The sequence below is a fragment of the Budorcas taxicolor genome, chromosome 3, assembly GCF_023091745.1.
Source record: "Budorcas taxicolor isolate Tak-1 chromosome 3, Takin1.1, whole genome shotgun sequence".
NCBI classification, from domain to species: Eukaryota; Metazoa; Chordata; class Mammalia; order Artiodactyla; family Bovidae; genus Budorcas; species Budorcas taxicolor.
Window position 1 is genome coordinate 26,155,394 of NC_068912.1, and position 17,963 is coordinate 26,173,356.

Genomic DNA, 17,963 nt, shown 5'->3' on the forward strand with positions numbered 1-17,963 from the left:
GACAGTGATATTTGAGCTAGACCTTGAAAAAGTAATAGAATTTTGTAAGGGATATAAAAAATAAATGATAAATTTCATGCACAAGTGAAAGCAAGAATAAAGACACACACACTCAACAAATGTTTGTTGAAAGGTACAGAATGAACAGCAGAGCACTTGTCACATTAAAATTAGTCAGATAAACATCTATTTCCTCTGCCTTGTGTAGCTCCTAAGAAATCAAGACTCATGTTAATTGTTTTTAATACAGATATCTCTAAAGCATAAAAATAGTATGCAGATATAGCAAAATGAATTAAATAGTATGAAACAGAAAACATACAGTAGGCAGGTATGGATCAAATAAATACAGGGGGAAAGTGGTGTAGTAGCAGATGTGACTAAAAAGGTACATGCAGAACTCACTCAATCTTAATCATTCAGTAAAATAGGAAGGAATATAAAAAACACAGAAATAAGGAACAAACTTTTTTGTCCATCTTTCTCACTTGTGCAAGTATACCTGTAGGATAATGTCTAGAAGTAGGATTACTGAGGCAAAAATAATATGCTGTTAATAGTTCGACACGTCCTTTGTAAAAGATTTCCCCACCCACAACAAACAATGTACACTGTCACTTCCAGTGCTTTTAAGTGACTAGATCCATACGTTCTTATTAACACCAGAATGCAAACTTTTAAAATCTTAAGTAACTGATAGGGAAACATGGTATTTAATTATTCATTTCATTTCTTTATGAGTGGGTCAAATATGTATTTTTCATGTATTTATGGTATTTCCCATCTGTTTTCCAGTGAACTGCCTTAAGTTTTTCCTTATAAGAAAATTTACCCATTGGCAAGCAAAAGTATTGCAAATATATTTACACTGTAAAAGACAGTGTATCAACTGTCTTTTACTTTGTCTGATGTTCTTCCCCACCATTCCCCACCGCAACCCTTGCAGATGTTTATTTTTCTGCAGTTAAAAATTTAAACCTTTTCTTCCATGGTTTCTGGGTCGTGTGTCCTGCCATCTTCATCCCAACAGCTGGGGAGTAAAAAAAAACTTTGAGTTGTTTTAGAATTTTACTTCATTTTTAATATTTAAAGCTATGTTTTATATAATTTCAGTTTTACTATTTACAGGAACCCAGTTTTTTTTCTAATGGATAATTTTTCTAACTTCATTTATTAAATTATTTAACTTTTCCTTAATGATCTGAACTGCCTTTTTTCAAAGATAACATTTCCACATATAAGTGGACTTATTTTTGAAATCTATCGTGTTTCACTGTTTATTCTTACATGACTTCTAAACCTTTTTAATTAGCATAGCTTTATAATACACTTTTAAAATGATCTATTTTATATACAAATATTGTATACTATATGATATTAAGTAGGTTATATTTTTCATTATCTACAAGATTTGTCTCATGTGGTGATCATACTTTGTCAGCATAGCTAAGATGGAACTATATTTGTCAGAATTACCTTCTCTGTACAATTCTGAGTTAGGGTTTGCTACAAAAAACATACATATGATGTGGAGGAAGAAAAAGCATGAGCCATTATGCTCTCAGGGGCAGTGCAGGGTTGCCACATGCTGTTAAAGTTATGCATATTGTCAGTGATTACCTGGCTCACCTTGGAGGTGTGGGGCAGCTGCAAGACCTGCAGTTTCTACAGTTCCTACTGGAGTTCCTCATCAATTTCTCCAATTTCCAAGACAGGCTTGTATAGCCCCATGGCAGAAGGTGCCAAGTACTTCTGCAAGTCACCTGCTTATCAACACTGGAGGAAGTGAGACAGATGTGGGATCGCTTGTCCTTGTGAGTTCTCCAGCTTGTCCTCATTCTCCTTTGCTTCACATCTGCCTTCTTTCCCCAGCTCCTAGCCACACTGTTCTATAGCCACTTTATATCTTCCACCTTGTATTTTGTGCCAGGTATAACTCTAAGGGCTGTGCTGTATTAATCCTCATAACAACCCTTTTAGGTGATACAATTATTAATTCCTCTTTTACAGATGATGAAACTGAGGTAGAGATATGAAGTAACTTGTCCAAAGTCACACAACTATTAAGAAAAAAAGTTGGGAAAAAAAGATAAATATGAACTGGTTAAGAATACATGGTTAGATGTCTTTAATGTTTGATTAACTTGGGTACATACAGAAAAGACATACCTATTAAATCTGTGCATGACACAAAGCTGGAATAGATAATACACTAAAAGAAAAACTCAAGGGTTCAAAAAATTTTCAATTAATTAGAATATGTTAAATCTACCAAAATAAAATTTAATGATGAAGGAAGGGAAAAGGTAATTAAATTTCAGAAAAGCTAATCATACCAATGTAAGAGAAAAAATAATTATCTTAGTTCATATTTAAAAGAAAAAAGACCTACAGCAAAATTTCAAGATATATTATCATGGCTATCATAAAACAGAATACAATACTATCTTCACGTGTAAGTATGGCTGAGCCCCTTTGCTGTCCACCTGAAACTGTCAGAACATTGTCAATCAGCTATACTCCAATAAAAAATAAAAAGTTTAAATAAATAAATGGTTTTTTAAGAAAGAATATAATAGTATCTTGCACTAATGAAGGTATAATGAGCAACTTAGTGACTAGTACTCTGCACTGGTTTATTCACATCTTATACAGTGTTCAGTCTAGGAAACCATGGAATCATTCTCCAGAGAAACCAACCAAAATGGTATCAGAAACAAATAATTCAGAAACTTGTCATCTTTAGCCTAATATATGCAAATATTTTTAGTTAACATCCATGTAGAAGACTCCATATTTCCAAACGGTAAAGCATGGAACATAGAATAGAACTCACAGTGAAGCAGATTTTTAACTCAATATAAGAAACATGCTTCTAGTAAAGAGAATTCAAATTGGAAAAGTTAACTGTCACTATTCGCAGATGACATGATACTATACACAGAAGATCCAAAGGATGTTATCAGAAAACTACCATCAGAGCTCAGAGCTCTGGAATGAATTATCAGAGCTCAGCAATGAATCTGGTAAAGTTCCAGGTTACAAAATTGATACACAGAAATCTGCTGCATTTCTATACATTAACAATGAAAGATCAGAGAGAGAAATTCAAGAAGCAATTCCATTTACCATCATTCTTTGCATCACAAAGAATAAAATATCTAGGAATAAACCTACCTAAGGAGACAAAAGACCTGTACCCTGAAAACCATAAGATGCTGATGAAAGAAATCAAAGGAGATATAACAGATTGAAAGGTATACCATGTTCGTGTTTTGGAAGAATCAATACTGTCAAAATGACTATACTACCCAAGGCAATCTGAGATTCAATGAAACCCTTATTAAATTACCAGTGGCTTTTTTCACAGAACTAGAACAAAAAAAAAAAAAGTCTCAAAATTTGTATGGAGACATGAAAGACCCTGAAGAGTCAAAGTAATCTTGAAAAAGAAAAATGGAGCTGGAGGAATCAGGTTCCCTGACTTCAGACTATACTATAAAGCTACAGTCATCAAAACAGTATGGTACCACATAAAACCAGAAATATAGATCAATGGAATAGGATAGAAAATCCAGAAATAAGGCCATGCACCCACAGTCAATTAATCTATGACAAAGGAGGCAAGATGATACAATGTTGGAAAGACAGTCTCTTCAACAAAGGGTGCTGGGAAAAGTGGACAGCCATATGTAAAAAAAAAAAAAGAAAAAAAAGAAATTAGATCATTCCTTAACTCCAAACACAAAAAGAAGCTCAAAATGGATTAGAGACCTAAATGTTAGACCAGACACTATAAAACTCTGAGGAAAACATAGGCAGAACACTCTCCAATATATATCACAGCAACATCTTTTTTAATCCATCTCCCAGAATAATGGAAATTAAAGCAAAAATAAACAAATGGGGTCTATTTAAACTCAAAAATTTGTACAGCAAAAGAAACAATAAACAAAATGAAAAGACAACCCACAGACTGACTGGGAGAAAATATTTGCAAATGATATGACTGATAAGGGATTAGTCTCCAAAATTTACGAACAACTTATTACATTTAATAGCATCACAACAAGAAACCCACTCAAAAAATGGGTAGAAGACCTGAATAGACATTTCTCTAAAGAGGACATACAGCCAAGAGGCACATGAAAAGATGTTCAACATTGCTAGTTATTAGCGAAATGCAAATCAAAACTACAATGAGATATCATCTCATACCAGTCAGAATGGCTATCATCAAAAAATCCACAAACAACAAATGTTGGAGAGAGTGTGGAGAGATGGGAGCTCTCCCGCACTGCTGGTGGGAATGTAAATTGGTACACCCACTATAGAGAACAGTACAGAGGTTCCTTAAAAAACTAAAAACAAAACTACCGTATGACCCTGCAATCCCATTCCTGGGCATACATCCAGAAAAAAACATGGTCCAAAAAGATACAAGCACTTCAAGGTTCCTGCAGCACTGTTTACAATAGCCAAGACATGGAAACAACCTCAATGTCCATCAACAGAGGAATGGATAAAGATGTAGTACATATAGGCAATGGAATATTACTCAGCCACTAAAAAGAATGAAATAAGGTCATCTGCAGCAACATGCGTGGACCTAGAGAGTCATATTGTGTGAAGTAAGTAAGAGAGAAGGAGAAATATCATATGACATCCTTTATATCTGGGATCTAAGAAGAAATGATACAAATGAACTTACTTACAAAACAGGAAAAGACTCTCAGACTTAGAAAACAAATTCATAGTTGCCAGCGGGTTGGGGGTGAAGGGTGGGGTGGAGCGATAGCTAAGGACTTCAGGAAGGTCATGTACACATTGCTATATTTAAAATGGATAACCAACAAAAACCTACTACATAGCACATGGACTCTGCTCAATGTTATGTGCCAGCCTGGATGGTAGGTTTAGGGGAGAACGGATACATATTATGTATGGCTGAGTCCCTTTGCTGTTCAACTAAAACTATCACAACATTGTTAATCAGCTATACCCCAATATAAAATGTTTTGGTGTTAAAAAAAATAAAATTAAAAACATGAATGTGCTTCAAATATTAATAATAGAAGCTTCTGAACAATGTAATGTTAGCCTTATAAGGCAGTGATGTGCTTTATCATCTAATGAGATTAACAAAACACCTTATGACATACTTTTCTTTATGTTGTAAAGAGATCTGTAGCATTGGGAATGTCCATATGTAGAGAGGAGGAATGGACTGCAATGGTGTTTGCTGGATCTCTCAATTTTTTGCAGCTCAAAAAATTTCTTTTGATTCTAGGCATAAAGACAGCAACTGAATTTGAGGCAGGGAAATAAGCAGTTTAATTTATTTTTACCTGATAACAAAAGCAAAACCAGAAAAGGATCTAAAAGAATAATACCAATTAAGGTATATCACAGTATACATTTTGATGTTGTTGAAATACATATTAAGATATTCATCTACATATGTATATGTATATATGCACTTAATAGCCTACTTAATATTATACTGTGAAGAGTCTGTAATATCCATTGTGGATGTGCAATAACTTATTTAACTTTCCAACTAATACTAACCCAACAGTAACTTTTTATAAACATTCAATAAACATTCATGTACATAAATCTTTTTCCATAGCCTTGACTATTTAAGAGTATTGATGTATTCTTATTTGGCTTTCCAAGAATTCTGCCATTATATTCAAATACTGAATTTTAAGATAGACAGGGTGAAAAGGCACACAAGCAAGATACACAGGCACACATATGCAAAATAATTTCTGCCCCAGAGATTATGATACCAGTGAAAACAGACACACCATAGTCAGTTGCTCTTGATTTTATGCATTTCTTTTTTAACAGTAAATTTGTTAAGACAATGTTAATGCATAGTAAAGGGCTAAAGACAAAATAAAGGTACTCTTCTCTGACAAAGTAAGAGTCTAAGTCTAAGTCATTCTTCCATAAGATGAAACTAAAAATTGAAGATTCAACTATATAAGACTTCACTATATACTTGGAATAAAATTTACTGGAATAAAACATAGTCACAATTGATCATGTACTGACCACATAGCAAAACCAGCCTACAGTTTAAAAAAATTTTACAGCATCTACTTACTTTAATGTTTCAGCAAGAAAGAAGCTCTGCTGTACATCATCATGCGTAGGAGTAGAGGAGTACACATCCTTCACCCCAGAAAATCCGCCACTGACTCGGCAATACTTTTCAATAGCCTGTGAAAGAGATCAGACAAGAGTCAGTTCCACAGAATTTCAAGTTTTGAAGGACAAGTTAAGGAACTATAGTCAAAAGTTCAGAGAATCTCTATGAGAATTTTACAGTTTCAGAATAAGACTTTTTAAATCAAATGGAAATAGCCTTGCACTAGAAAAATTAACTGAAGCATCCTGTTTGATGTATGTCTCTCTCTCCAAAACTCTTAAATCTTTTTAAGACATTTTATATTTTCCTAAATTAGGAGTCAAATTTAGTCTGTTCACACTGAGTCAGAGATCTGTCTGGTACAATAAAACCTCATTAATTCTGACAAATCAAGAGGGAAGTCAGTTTGAATTAAAAATTTTAAACGCAATTTTATCACTTCCAAGGATAAACAACAATCCAAATCATACTAAAAAGTGTATTACTGAAGGAGCTCTCCACAGCAACAGCAATATGATATTTACTGTAAACATACTATATGCCAGACAGTGTATTATCATAATCCTATGAATTAAGCATTATAGTTGGTATAAACTGGCAGGAAGAGCCCACCCTCACACCTATTACAAGAATAATCACAAATATTGAGAGTTAACAATCATTAAGAATTTACTATATGCTGAAGGCTTAAGAGCTTTAAACCTATTAACAATTAAATTTCTAACAACCCTATGAGGCTATCTTAATAGCTTTACTATTCAGATGGGAAAACTGAGGCAAAGAGTAGTTTGCTCCACATTATTATTAACTACTATGTTCTACTGCCCAAAGGGGAGTTCATATTCTTAATTTGTCTTTCTTCATCTTTGAACATATCTGAATAAAATATTCTGAATTAAACAGAATCTATTCAAAACCCTGTTAACTCAAAACTATCAAACATTCTGCTTTTGTAGGTGTATTACACTTTACAATTAAGCCATACAGAGAAAGCTGAAAGCACATATGGTTCTTTTCTTTCTCTACTCCACCAAACCCAGAGAAACTGAATGAAGGTATGGTTATTTAACTCATCATTTTGCTGTGGCTTACTGTTTCTAGCCTTGCTACTTTTCTTATGTGGTCTTCCTCCTTTCTGAAGAAGAGCTAATTAACATTTAAACTATTCATTTTTACATAATTCCTCTAAATAAGAAGCATTAAATGTTAGGGGACATTCAAGTCATATTCATTGCGGGATTACCTTACCTCTTTCCCCTATACTGGAGAACGGAATGGCAATCTACTCCAGTATTCTTGCCTGGAGAATCCCATGGACAGAGGAGCCTGGTGGGCTACAGTCCATGGGGTCGCAAAGAGTCAGACACAACTGAGCAACTAACACTCACTCACTTCTCCTATATATTGGTTTACCTCAGCACTAGTAAGCCGTTACTACACAACAGAAGTGTGTGTGTGTCCTATTCTCAAACCACTGTGCCAACACTGTGTCTCTTTCTCAACTGCGGCAGGACCCTCCTGCACAAAGTTCCCCTAACAGCTGTGTTCCTAATTTTGGACCCAGGCAGAGAAAAGCAGCAACAATAAATGCTTTGTCTGTTCCTGCTCTGTATTTGTGATCACCTTGCTTCTGTTAATAAGTCTCTTAAACTCCATAAAGAACATCTACGTCTGAATGACAAATGACACATAAATGTCCTCACCTTAGTTCAAGTCTTTATCACATCATTTCTACATTATTGCAATGGTCTCCAAAACCCACCAACTTGCAGATTACAATCAGATCCTTTTGTTGTGTTACTCCCCACTAAAAAGTCTTCAACAGTTCCTTCCCCTTTCAAAAACCTTTAGAAGTCCCAGGATGGACTCTTAAAGATAAGGAGTTTTAGTGGGTAAGAGACGGAGAAGAAAAAGATCAGAGAGATTGTGAGCTAGGCAAAGGACCTTCTACCCCTACTTTGCAAATGAGAAACACTTGCATAGTACATGAGAAAAGTGTGTGTGTATGATGTCTGAACACTGAGTAAAGCATTCATGCCTTGACCTGACATGCAAAACTATCTACATAATGGCTCCAAACTTTTGTTTGTCTAGTTGACCCGTGAAACCTTCTTTTTACATAAATTGGGCTATATTCTGACCTAAAATACATCTTACACATTCTCGTCTGCACAATTTATTAACACTATCTATCTCACCTAGAATGTCTTTGGTTCTATCTAGACTCCAAGTTTAAGGTAAATAATTTGAATACGACTATCCATTGTAATTAGTACTATTTATCATAATTAGTATCTCAGAGAATAAAACACTTCCTCACTTCCAGTGATAAGCTATACTTTCATGAAAAATCTTATTGATTTTTCTTTCTCCCAGGTACTGATGACAAAGGAATTCTCTGAAAGGTTAGCGTTTTATAAGTAAACCATTTGCTTACTTTACTTACTAACCATTAAAAATTCCTCATTTCTAATATATGTACGTGAATAAACACACCCCGGTGGCACAGTGGTAGAGAATCTGCATGCCAATACAGGAGACACAAGAGAGGTGGTGGGTCTGATCCCTAGGTCAGAAAGATCCTCTGAAGTAGGAAATGGCAACCCATTCCAGTATTCTTGCCTGGAAAATCCCATGGACAGAGGAGCCTAGGGGGCTACAGTCCACAGGGTTGTGGTCAGACATGACTGAGCATGCACACAACACACACACATATATGGAGAGATAGAGAGTATGTGTGTGTGTTGGCTTTATCTTTCAGTGTAGAAAAATTTTAACAATTCAATAATCCTTATAGTGCCACTAAGGAATTACTCTGAACACAAACTGAAGTGAATGGGGGTTAATCTACCTAAGCTGTGAATCTGGGCAATTTTACAATGATTTTACTTTACTCTAGAGGTTAATCATTAATAGTCAAGTATAGAAATTTTATAATCATAGTGAAAAACTGCCATTTAAATGATTCTAAACATGAAGTAACATGGATGAGGACACACGGCACTGTAAGAGGCTTAATTTAACAGTCTTGCACATAAAATGAAATACTGGCTTATTTACCAGTGCTGCTTCCCAGCCCCACTCCCGGTATCTTGGATCGTGAGTGAATCGCCACAGGTACCAATAGGTTTCAATGACTTCTGGACGGAGGATGTAATACTTTTCAGCCTGCCGGACTGCCACAGCTTCTACTGCACCATCAAACTTGAATGATTCAGGACCAAGCTTTAATGCTGTAACATTACGGAAGAAATAAATGAGCACAATAAACCATTTTTGTTGGGTTTGCCAGAGATGTTTCCTCCCTTGAAAGAATACAGTATGAAGTAATTTTAGAGCTGTTTTATTGTTGCTGTTTTGTAAAATCAGTGACTTTAAAAGCTCCACATTTTCTTATAAATATTTCTATTATTCTGACATGAAATATTTTCCATAAATAATATATATCAACATACTGCTACATCTAACTAAAGTGACAAGAGTCTAGTAATTCTTTAGAAACAAATGTAAGGCTAGACATAAGCACATTACATTTCTGTTTTGGTCAAAAATCAAATGAAACAGATAAATGACTGTATTGTGCAAAATTACTTTTTAGAAAGTCAAGACAATTTAAGTCTTTTTAACATAACACATACATGTAAAAAAACATTTCAGAGCTCAGATTTTGAGTTAGATTTAGTTGCAGATTATAATCTTTTAAAGTATACCATAGTACGTTAAGAAGCAATACATCTTAAAACTTAAGCTAGTTTTAAAAATCATCTCTCTTCTATAACCTCTGTATATACAGCTAGGAAGAGGTTCAAATCGCCAACCACTAAGAATTTCATCAGTAAACTGCCCATTTATCAGTCTGAATAAATACCTGAAACTAACAATACTGTAAATCAACTACAGTTAAAGAAAAAAGAAATATGGCCATTACACATATATAACATTACATAAAATACCTTAAATGATATGATTTCCATTCAGGCTGGAATATCGTACTACATGAAAGACTTTTGAAAAACCTCTTTCTAATCACACCCAGCACTCTAAACCAGGGCAATATAAAAATCAACCTCCACTGGGATGTTGGAGTCACACACAATTACCACTCTCAGCTCTCACCTTTCTTTCTTTTTACTAGTTTGTATCCATGCCAAATAATTTCAAGGTCTCTCACTTCTTTCAAGAAATGCTAGATACTTTTTTATTTTCTCAGAAAAGGTAGCATAAGAACCATGCCAAAACAAAAGCATGCCACAGTTGTTAGCATGACGTTTGCAATGGCCAAATTTTAGCATTGTAAGGGTGACATCATAAACTCCAAATAATCATAATTAAAATAAAGCATTTCATATCACTGCCCACACTGAAGAAAAAACACAAAACCAAAAAACAATGTAGTGATGGTAGCTCTATTAAAAGCAAACCATGATCCAGAAGAGAGCTAAAAACCAAGTTATTATTGCTAAGTCTTGGAGAACTAAAGTAGAACCTAAGCGTTTTTAACCTGAGGACATAACTCCATGGTAGGCTTTCGAAGAGGGAGATAATGTTGTGTCTGAGAAGCCTCTGAAATTGCATGCAAAACCTTATGTGTGCTCATATAGTTCTGACCACCTCCTCAATGGGATGTAAGGTAAGGACTAACCAAGAAATTATCAATATATTGTAAGAAAACTTCTACTCAGCTTACTGACAAGATCTGGCATACAATCAAATATTGTTTGTCATTTAAAAATGTTTTTAAAATAAGAAAAGTCAAACAAACATCATAGGCACCGAAATGAGAGCAATCCAATAAATAGGAAGAAAAGTCATTTATTCTGGGTTTCATGTTTTCCTTTTCTCAAAGACCAGGACTGTTAAGTGATTGTATGGAGTTTTCAAATGTTAACCTTTTAAGGCTAACTTTAAATTAGATAATAATCCCATAATCATAATGATATCACTTGAATTAAAGTAGACATTGGCTGTGTGGAACTAATATTTTAGACTTCTTACTAAAATTTATTTCACTGATTAATCATTCATAACTTCATTCATGAGGAGTTGGTGAGTAAAAACATATAAGTCTAATACACATACCATATCCATTATTTTTGCCAAATCATTGCTTTGATGTTTCTGAGGGCATTACTTCTCAGGTGCTCTTTTGCTTAAGCAATGTTGTAAACAATAATTTCATAACATTCTACCTCTACTTAATTTCTATTCCTTACCTAAAATTTCCCACTTACAATTGATACATCATTTCTAAAAGGAAAATAATTAATCCAACAAGTAAAAATTGAGTCAAAATCATAAATAATTCAGTGCTTGAGTAAAAAGAACTCTAGAGGATGCAAAAATCATATAATGAAGGTGAAGGAAAGAGATACGCACAAATTTTAAAAATGAAAGTAAAATATCAATTGAAATAAAAAGTCAGTTGTAAGACAGTAAGAGATAATTTTAAAGCAGGCACAGGTTTGTAAAGTCATGGGAAATATTCATGTGTCCTTCAAGGCAGGTAGAATCTGTAGAGATGGAAAAATTTAAGTCAACAAAGGATATTTAACAAAAGCTAAAAAACACATGACAAAGAGGATGAGATGGTTGGATGGCATCACTGACTCAAAGGACTTGAGTCTGAGTAAACTCCAGGAGTTGGTGAGGGACACAGAAGTCTGGCGTGCTGCAGCCCATGGGGTCACAAAGAGTCGGACACGACTGAACGACTGAACTGAACCGAAAAAGCACAAAGAATATTCTTGGACATGCAATCTTACTACAGTTTGAAAGGTCTAATAGCAAGAGAAGAATTTAAACTATTTTCCTGTATCCTTTCCCATCAACTTCTCTTAAGGAAACAATAGCTGTAAAAACTCTTAAAATATGTCCATTTCTCCATGTTCAATGGATGTTGTCCATTGGATGTGTTATATCTAAACAGATTAAATTCCCGCCCCCCAAGATGTGACAGCACATAGTCTAAGGAAGGTTTTATCCAATTCCAATGTGAAGTAATTAAGTTATATAATGGTCATTTTTTTTAATGTCCAGCAGTTGTCTGTCTTTTTAATCTAGAAACCCAGATAGAGAAAGTACTATATTCTGGAAGTCTTAAGATCTGGTTTGGCATTTATTTTGCATTATACCTCAGAATATGGGCTTCCCTGGTGGCTCAGATGGTAAAGAATCTGCCTGCAATGCAGGGAACCCGAGTTCAATCCCTGGGTCAGGAAGTTCTCTGGAGAAGGAATTTGCAACTCACTCCAGTATTCTTGCCTGGAAAATTCTATGGACAGTGGAATCAGCAGGCTTATAGTTTATGGGGTTGCAAAGAGTTGGACATCACTGAGTGACCAACACTTTCACTTTTCACACCTGAGGTATGAATAAACTAAAACAATGTATCAATCTAGCTTCCCATGTAGATATAATGTCTTCCCAGGTGGCACTAGTGGTAAAGAACCCACTGGCCAATGCAGGAGACATACAGGACATGGGTTCGATCCCTGGGTCGGGAAGATCCCCTGGAGGAGGGCATGGCAACCCACTCCAGTATTTTTGCCTGAAGAATTCACAAGGACAGAGGAGCCTGGTGGACTACAGTCCATGGGTTCACAAAGAGTCAAACACAACTGAAGCAACCTAGCACACAACACTAAATTACTGCTCTGTTTCATGAAGATTCAGCAGTGTTTCCTACAAACCTAGCTAAATATTAAGCAGTAGGCCATGTTTATCAGTAAGCGGAATATATGAAGAATACCAGATTTTGAAATAATGTTAATTCTAATTCCAACAAACTGAAGTGAAATCCCAAGGCAGTAATTACTGCATGAAATTAACTCAAATAACTACTAAGAAGTGGATATATTTTTAAACAAGTTAGCCAAAAATTATAGCACAGCTATAAGAAAATACAGCAGAAGATGTAATAACCTGGCGGGAAGTAAGCAAAACTAGGACTGTACTTTTTAATTAAAAGATCTAAGCTGGAGATTAAAGATAAGTAAAAACCGTGAAAGACTTGAAAATACAGGATACTAATCAAATAGTAATCTTTTGGGGCATACCATGGGAAAGAGAGCCACAGGTTCATTGACCGGCAATATGAAAATGACATCAGAACAAGCACGACAGCAACAACCATAGACTGCATTTTCAAAAATCGTATTTAAACTCAAAACATTCTGTAGAAGACAGGTTGGATATTATTATCCCAATATTTTGCAGATGGAGCAGCTGAGGCTTAGGAAGGTTAAATGATTTGCCTAAGACTCAGATAATAAATAGTGGAACATGGGACTTTTCAACCTAGTTCACACGTTCTTTTCATAGTATCAGTGTTTCAAATCAGCACTGGCAATATCATTATGAAATGTGAAAGTCACAACTGTACAGTAATATGAGGAATCCTTTCATAACGCTGGTATTCTATGAATTTTTCAAAGGCAAGGAAGACATCTGTTCACACTTTAACCCATAAGAATCCAGCATAATGCTCAGCACAAAATATGTGCTTCATGTTTAATAGAATGAATGATTAAGTATAATAACCATAATAGACCATATTTTAATGTGTTTGTTGCATGAAATCCTACTATTTTAGATCCAGTATTTGATTTGTGGTCAAAATTTGCATAACAAGTACTATTATCATGGGTCCTAGTACAAACCCTTAATATCCATTCTGTTCCTCTATGTCATACTAATTTCAGCTATATTTTAAGTATGTATTTGATATTCTACAATATATTTTAATTTCCATTTCTAACTCAGGTCACTGAATTCAGATGCATTATGTACTAAGTTAAATCACCACAAAACGATCTCTGCTTCAATGTCCTTTTGACTTAGTTATATTTTGTCAAGAAATGGAATCTTCACTTAGTTACTGAGATAAAATGAAAGGTCAACTTCTTAGTAAGTTCAATTCCTTATTATATAAAAATATGACAGATTAATAAACTAGGATAAATTTTAAACCAATCATATCAGTTTCATAGTACCTGATGATATATTAACTCTGAAACACAAATTTAGTTATTTAACTAAAGCAACAATTCAATTTCTGCAATCACAATAGAAATTCCCAGCTTTCAGTTTTTCAGGGAGCCCATTATCCATTATTTCATGCACATTCATTTTTAAAGCCAGAGGAAAAACTCGGAAGTCCTTGCTCAGTGTTTCTCAATGCTACTCTTCAGGCTTTTATTTAAATCTAATTGCCTTCTCCTTCAATGAAATTCTATATTTAACAAATAGATATATACTATCTATCTATGACTAAATGCATGAATGTATACGTGTGTGTGCACAGGCGCACATACAACAATGTTTTTCACCCTCAGGAACCAACTTTTGTCACCTGTAAAACTGAGAATCATTTCATTTTTTTAGGTGAGGACACTGAAGTCCAGAAATGTCACCTATTTCCCTAAAGCAACATGAAAACTTCTTTTTAAAGGCACAAACAACTTAAAAATTATTGGTGAACTAAGAGACAAACTACCAGTTATCTAGATACCAATTATATATTCAATTTAACTAATATCTTTTGGCTATTCCTATTTTCACAAGATAGGCAAGGCATGTAACCTAAATCAATTCTATATTCTTTTAAGCAACTCATTTTATAGAAGTGGAAATAAACTAACTTTTCTATATTAAAATAATGTTATCCCATACATTAAGCCCTACCTACTGTCTTTAAAACAACTTCTTCAAAATCTTTATTTAAAAAAACAGAATTCAGAAAAATAATTTAAAAAAATATTCAGGAACACATATTTAGAATTAAAATTCAAGTTTAAAAAAATAATTTACTATGTTAGAATAAATTATTTTGATGTGAAAAATGCCTATTTATTTTCCTTCTAATTTCTGGACATATTTTTATCTTAAGATTATTTTAAACTAAACAATTAGCATTATTAATATTCTTACCAGTTCTGTCATAGGACTCATGACATGTACGTGCAATTTCCGCCCCTAGCTCTAAATAATGTCCAGCTTTATCCATTCTGGAACCATCTGCTCCTAGTACAAACATTCCCCCAGCAAAGCAGGCCAAATGCCCCATCTTCTTTTCCAAGTGCCCATTCTTCCATTCTCCAATAAAGGTAAGACCTCCACGAGACTTCCTAATAAGATGTTTTTCTATAGCCTATAAGAAAGAGTAGATATTCAAAATTTTAGAGGCAAAGTGTTAGTATTTACCACATCCTTCTGGCACAAAACCTTGGTAAGACGATATTCTACAAAGCAGTAACTATCCTGAACTGAAAGACTTAATTTACAATAATTAAGTTTGGGAATGAACAATCAAGTTACATATAATCTTAAACAAGTATTTCAATCACTACTATAATGAGACAAGGTGGGAGAGAGGAGACTGGCCTGAAGATAACCTTTCAACATAACACTACTCATATTACTGTTTTTCTTTTCTTGCTCTAAATGAAATGCATAATAATCAGTCAGTTGAGGTCATGATGACAAGTTATAACTCAGAGACCCTGCTAACTTATTTTCTATTTCATACAACAAAATGGGAAGAGAAAGAATAACACTCAGGTTAAACAGAAAAATATGATTTTGATAATTAGTTAAAATGGCTTCTTTTTCATATAATTGTTCAAGTATTTTAAGAAGGTTTAGTAGGTGAAATATCTTAATGTTACAAAATTTAGAAAAATAAACTGAAAGTTCGAACATAACTCCTTAGTCCCTTACTTCAAAAACTCAGGCGTTTGTTTTGGAGGCTGTGCCATGGTTAAGAGAGGCCATGAGATAATATCAATTTTATCCATTCTCCTAAAATGTCAATTTTACTTCTTCCGAAATGTGAACTTTACTTAAAGGAATGGGAATGATGAGAGAAATCTTTATTAAACCTGAATATAACACAAAGTAGAGTCCAACAATCACGCTTAATTTTAAAAATGAAAAATTTTAAGAGCTTTGTTCCTTTGGACCATGTTCTTAGATTTTGTTGAGAGGGGCTAAAGATTAATTCTTCACCTTCTTTGTAAAACTATAAGGAACTGCATTGATTTAATTCTCTTTAGTAGAAATTATTATACATGATTAAATATTATACTTTTCTGATAATAAAAGGTACTAAGACTCAACTCATATTTATTATGGGCTGTTCTCTGACAAGCTCAATAATGATCAGCTTTCAAATGTTTTTTCTATATTCTTTGTCACAATAATGTTTGTTTTACAGAAACATAAGGACTATGCCTTATTCGTCATCTTACACTCCACAAGCCCTGCAGGATACCTTCAATGATTGTTTAAGTCATTTTATAAATAAGTAGTACTCTTTGATAATTTTATGTAGCCTGTTGAGCAAAGAGGGGTAGCTGATAATCATAATGATAATAAACATTCATTGTTGCTTTAACTGTAATATTCAAGCACAAATGAAAAATTAGTTTTTATAATGAAAAGATTACTTCCTTTTGAATACAAGGACAATGTTTTTTTTTTAATCTTTCTGGACCTCATGGTATCCAGCATGTCTTCCATATATAAAGTGAAAGTGAAAGTCGCTCAGTTGTATTCAGCTCCAAAGAGCCCATGGACTATACAGTCCACGGAATTCCCCAGGCCAGAATACTGGAGTGGATAGCCTATTCCTTCTCCAGTGGATCTTCCCAACCCAGGAATTGAACTGGAGTCTCCTGCATTGCAGGCGATTCTTTACCAACTGAGCTACGAGGGAAGCCTGTATATATGTGTATATATATATATGGCACCCAATAAATGCCGAAAGGACAATATCCATAGTTTAGATTCTAAATCTTTGTGTGATATTTGTATCACTTTGTTACTTCTGCTCATCACAGTAATATAGTATAGTAGATTTACAGTAATATAAATATATTTATAGTAATTTTTAGAGTAATTTATAGTTAATTACTATTTATAGTAATATAAATCTTACTATGTTATGAGTAAAAGATATCTAAACATATCCCCATTGGCCTACTGGGGTTAAAGTAGAAGGCGGGTAAAGACAAGACTTTGTACCAACAATTCTCTAACAGACTCCTAAAATTTCTTGTACAGCTCCCTTGTCTCTAAAAATGAGACAAAAGCCTAAGAGTTCAATTTAAGAGTAACTGCCATTCAGAAGTTTGACATTTTTTGAACAAGTGTGAGCAAGAAAGTAATGCTCCAAAAGGACTGAATAAAAGGTATAGTTTTTGCTATTTCAAATAAGGACTAAATATAAACTTGATCAGAATATAAAATCCATAACTACACAATTTTTAAAAAGAAAGCTAACATGTAAGAACCAAGGATGTGGATACCTGTAAGTATAGAGGAAGGCCAGACGAGGATGGAATAATTTAAATACACTAGTTTAGAAAGACAAATTTACAAATGATTTATCTTAAATTAGAATGAATCTTAAAATTCATAATCATTCCTATCTCCTCCATGCATATAACATGTCATTAATTTTACTATCTGTATATACTCTATCTTCTAACATAATTGTTATCAAAGATAATTAACATTGCAAAAACTGCATACACGTCTCAAAATGAAAGTTAGCTAACTGGTTATTTAATAGGTGCCCATTTTCGACCTAAGGACTAATAAAAACAGGATACAGAAAACAAATATAGAAAGAAAATTAGGACATATAACTTATATAGCAGATGATTCATGGAAAATAAATTTTAATTTATGAGATTAACTTTCAAAACAGGCATCATGCTTTTAAAAGTATTAATATATATAATTTTAAAACAAGGACAAATAGGTTCTTTTCCCTGTAGGAAAAATTATTAAAAATAAAAAA

The 17,963-nt window shown here is 33.8% G+C and overlaps 1 protein-coding gene across 1 annotated transcript in view; it reads right to left on the reverse strand.

The window, feature by feature from the left end:
* MAN1A2 (mannosidase alpha class 1A member 2) overlaps positions 1–17,963 on the reverse strand; it is a 152,093-nt gene that overhangs the window by 15,589 nt on the left and 118,541 nt on the right. Inside the window, exons 10-12 of the mRNA XM_052637341.1 lie at positions 15,089–15,308; positions 9,221–9,393; positions 6,116–6,231 (exon numbers count right to left, since the gene is read on the reverse strand). Of these exons, the coding sequence (XP_052493301.1) occupies positions 6,116–6,231; positions 9,221–9,393; positions 15,089–15,308 (509 nt within the window). The remainder of the gene's footprint in view (positions 1–6,115; positions 6,232–9,220; positions 9,394–15,088; positions 15,309–17,963) is intronic.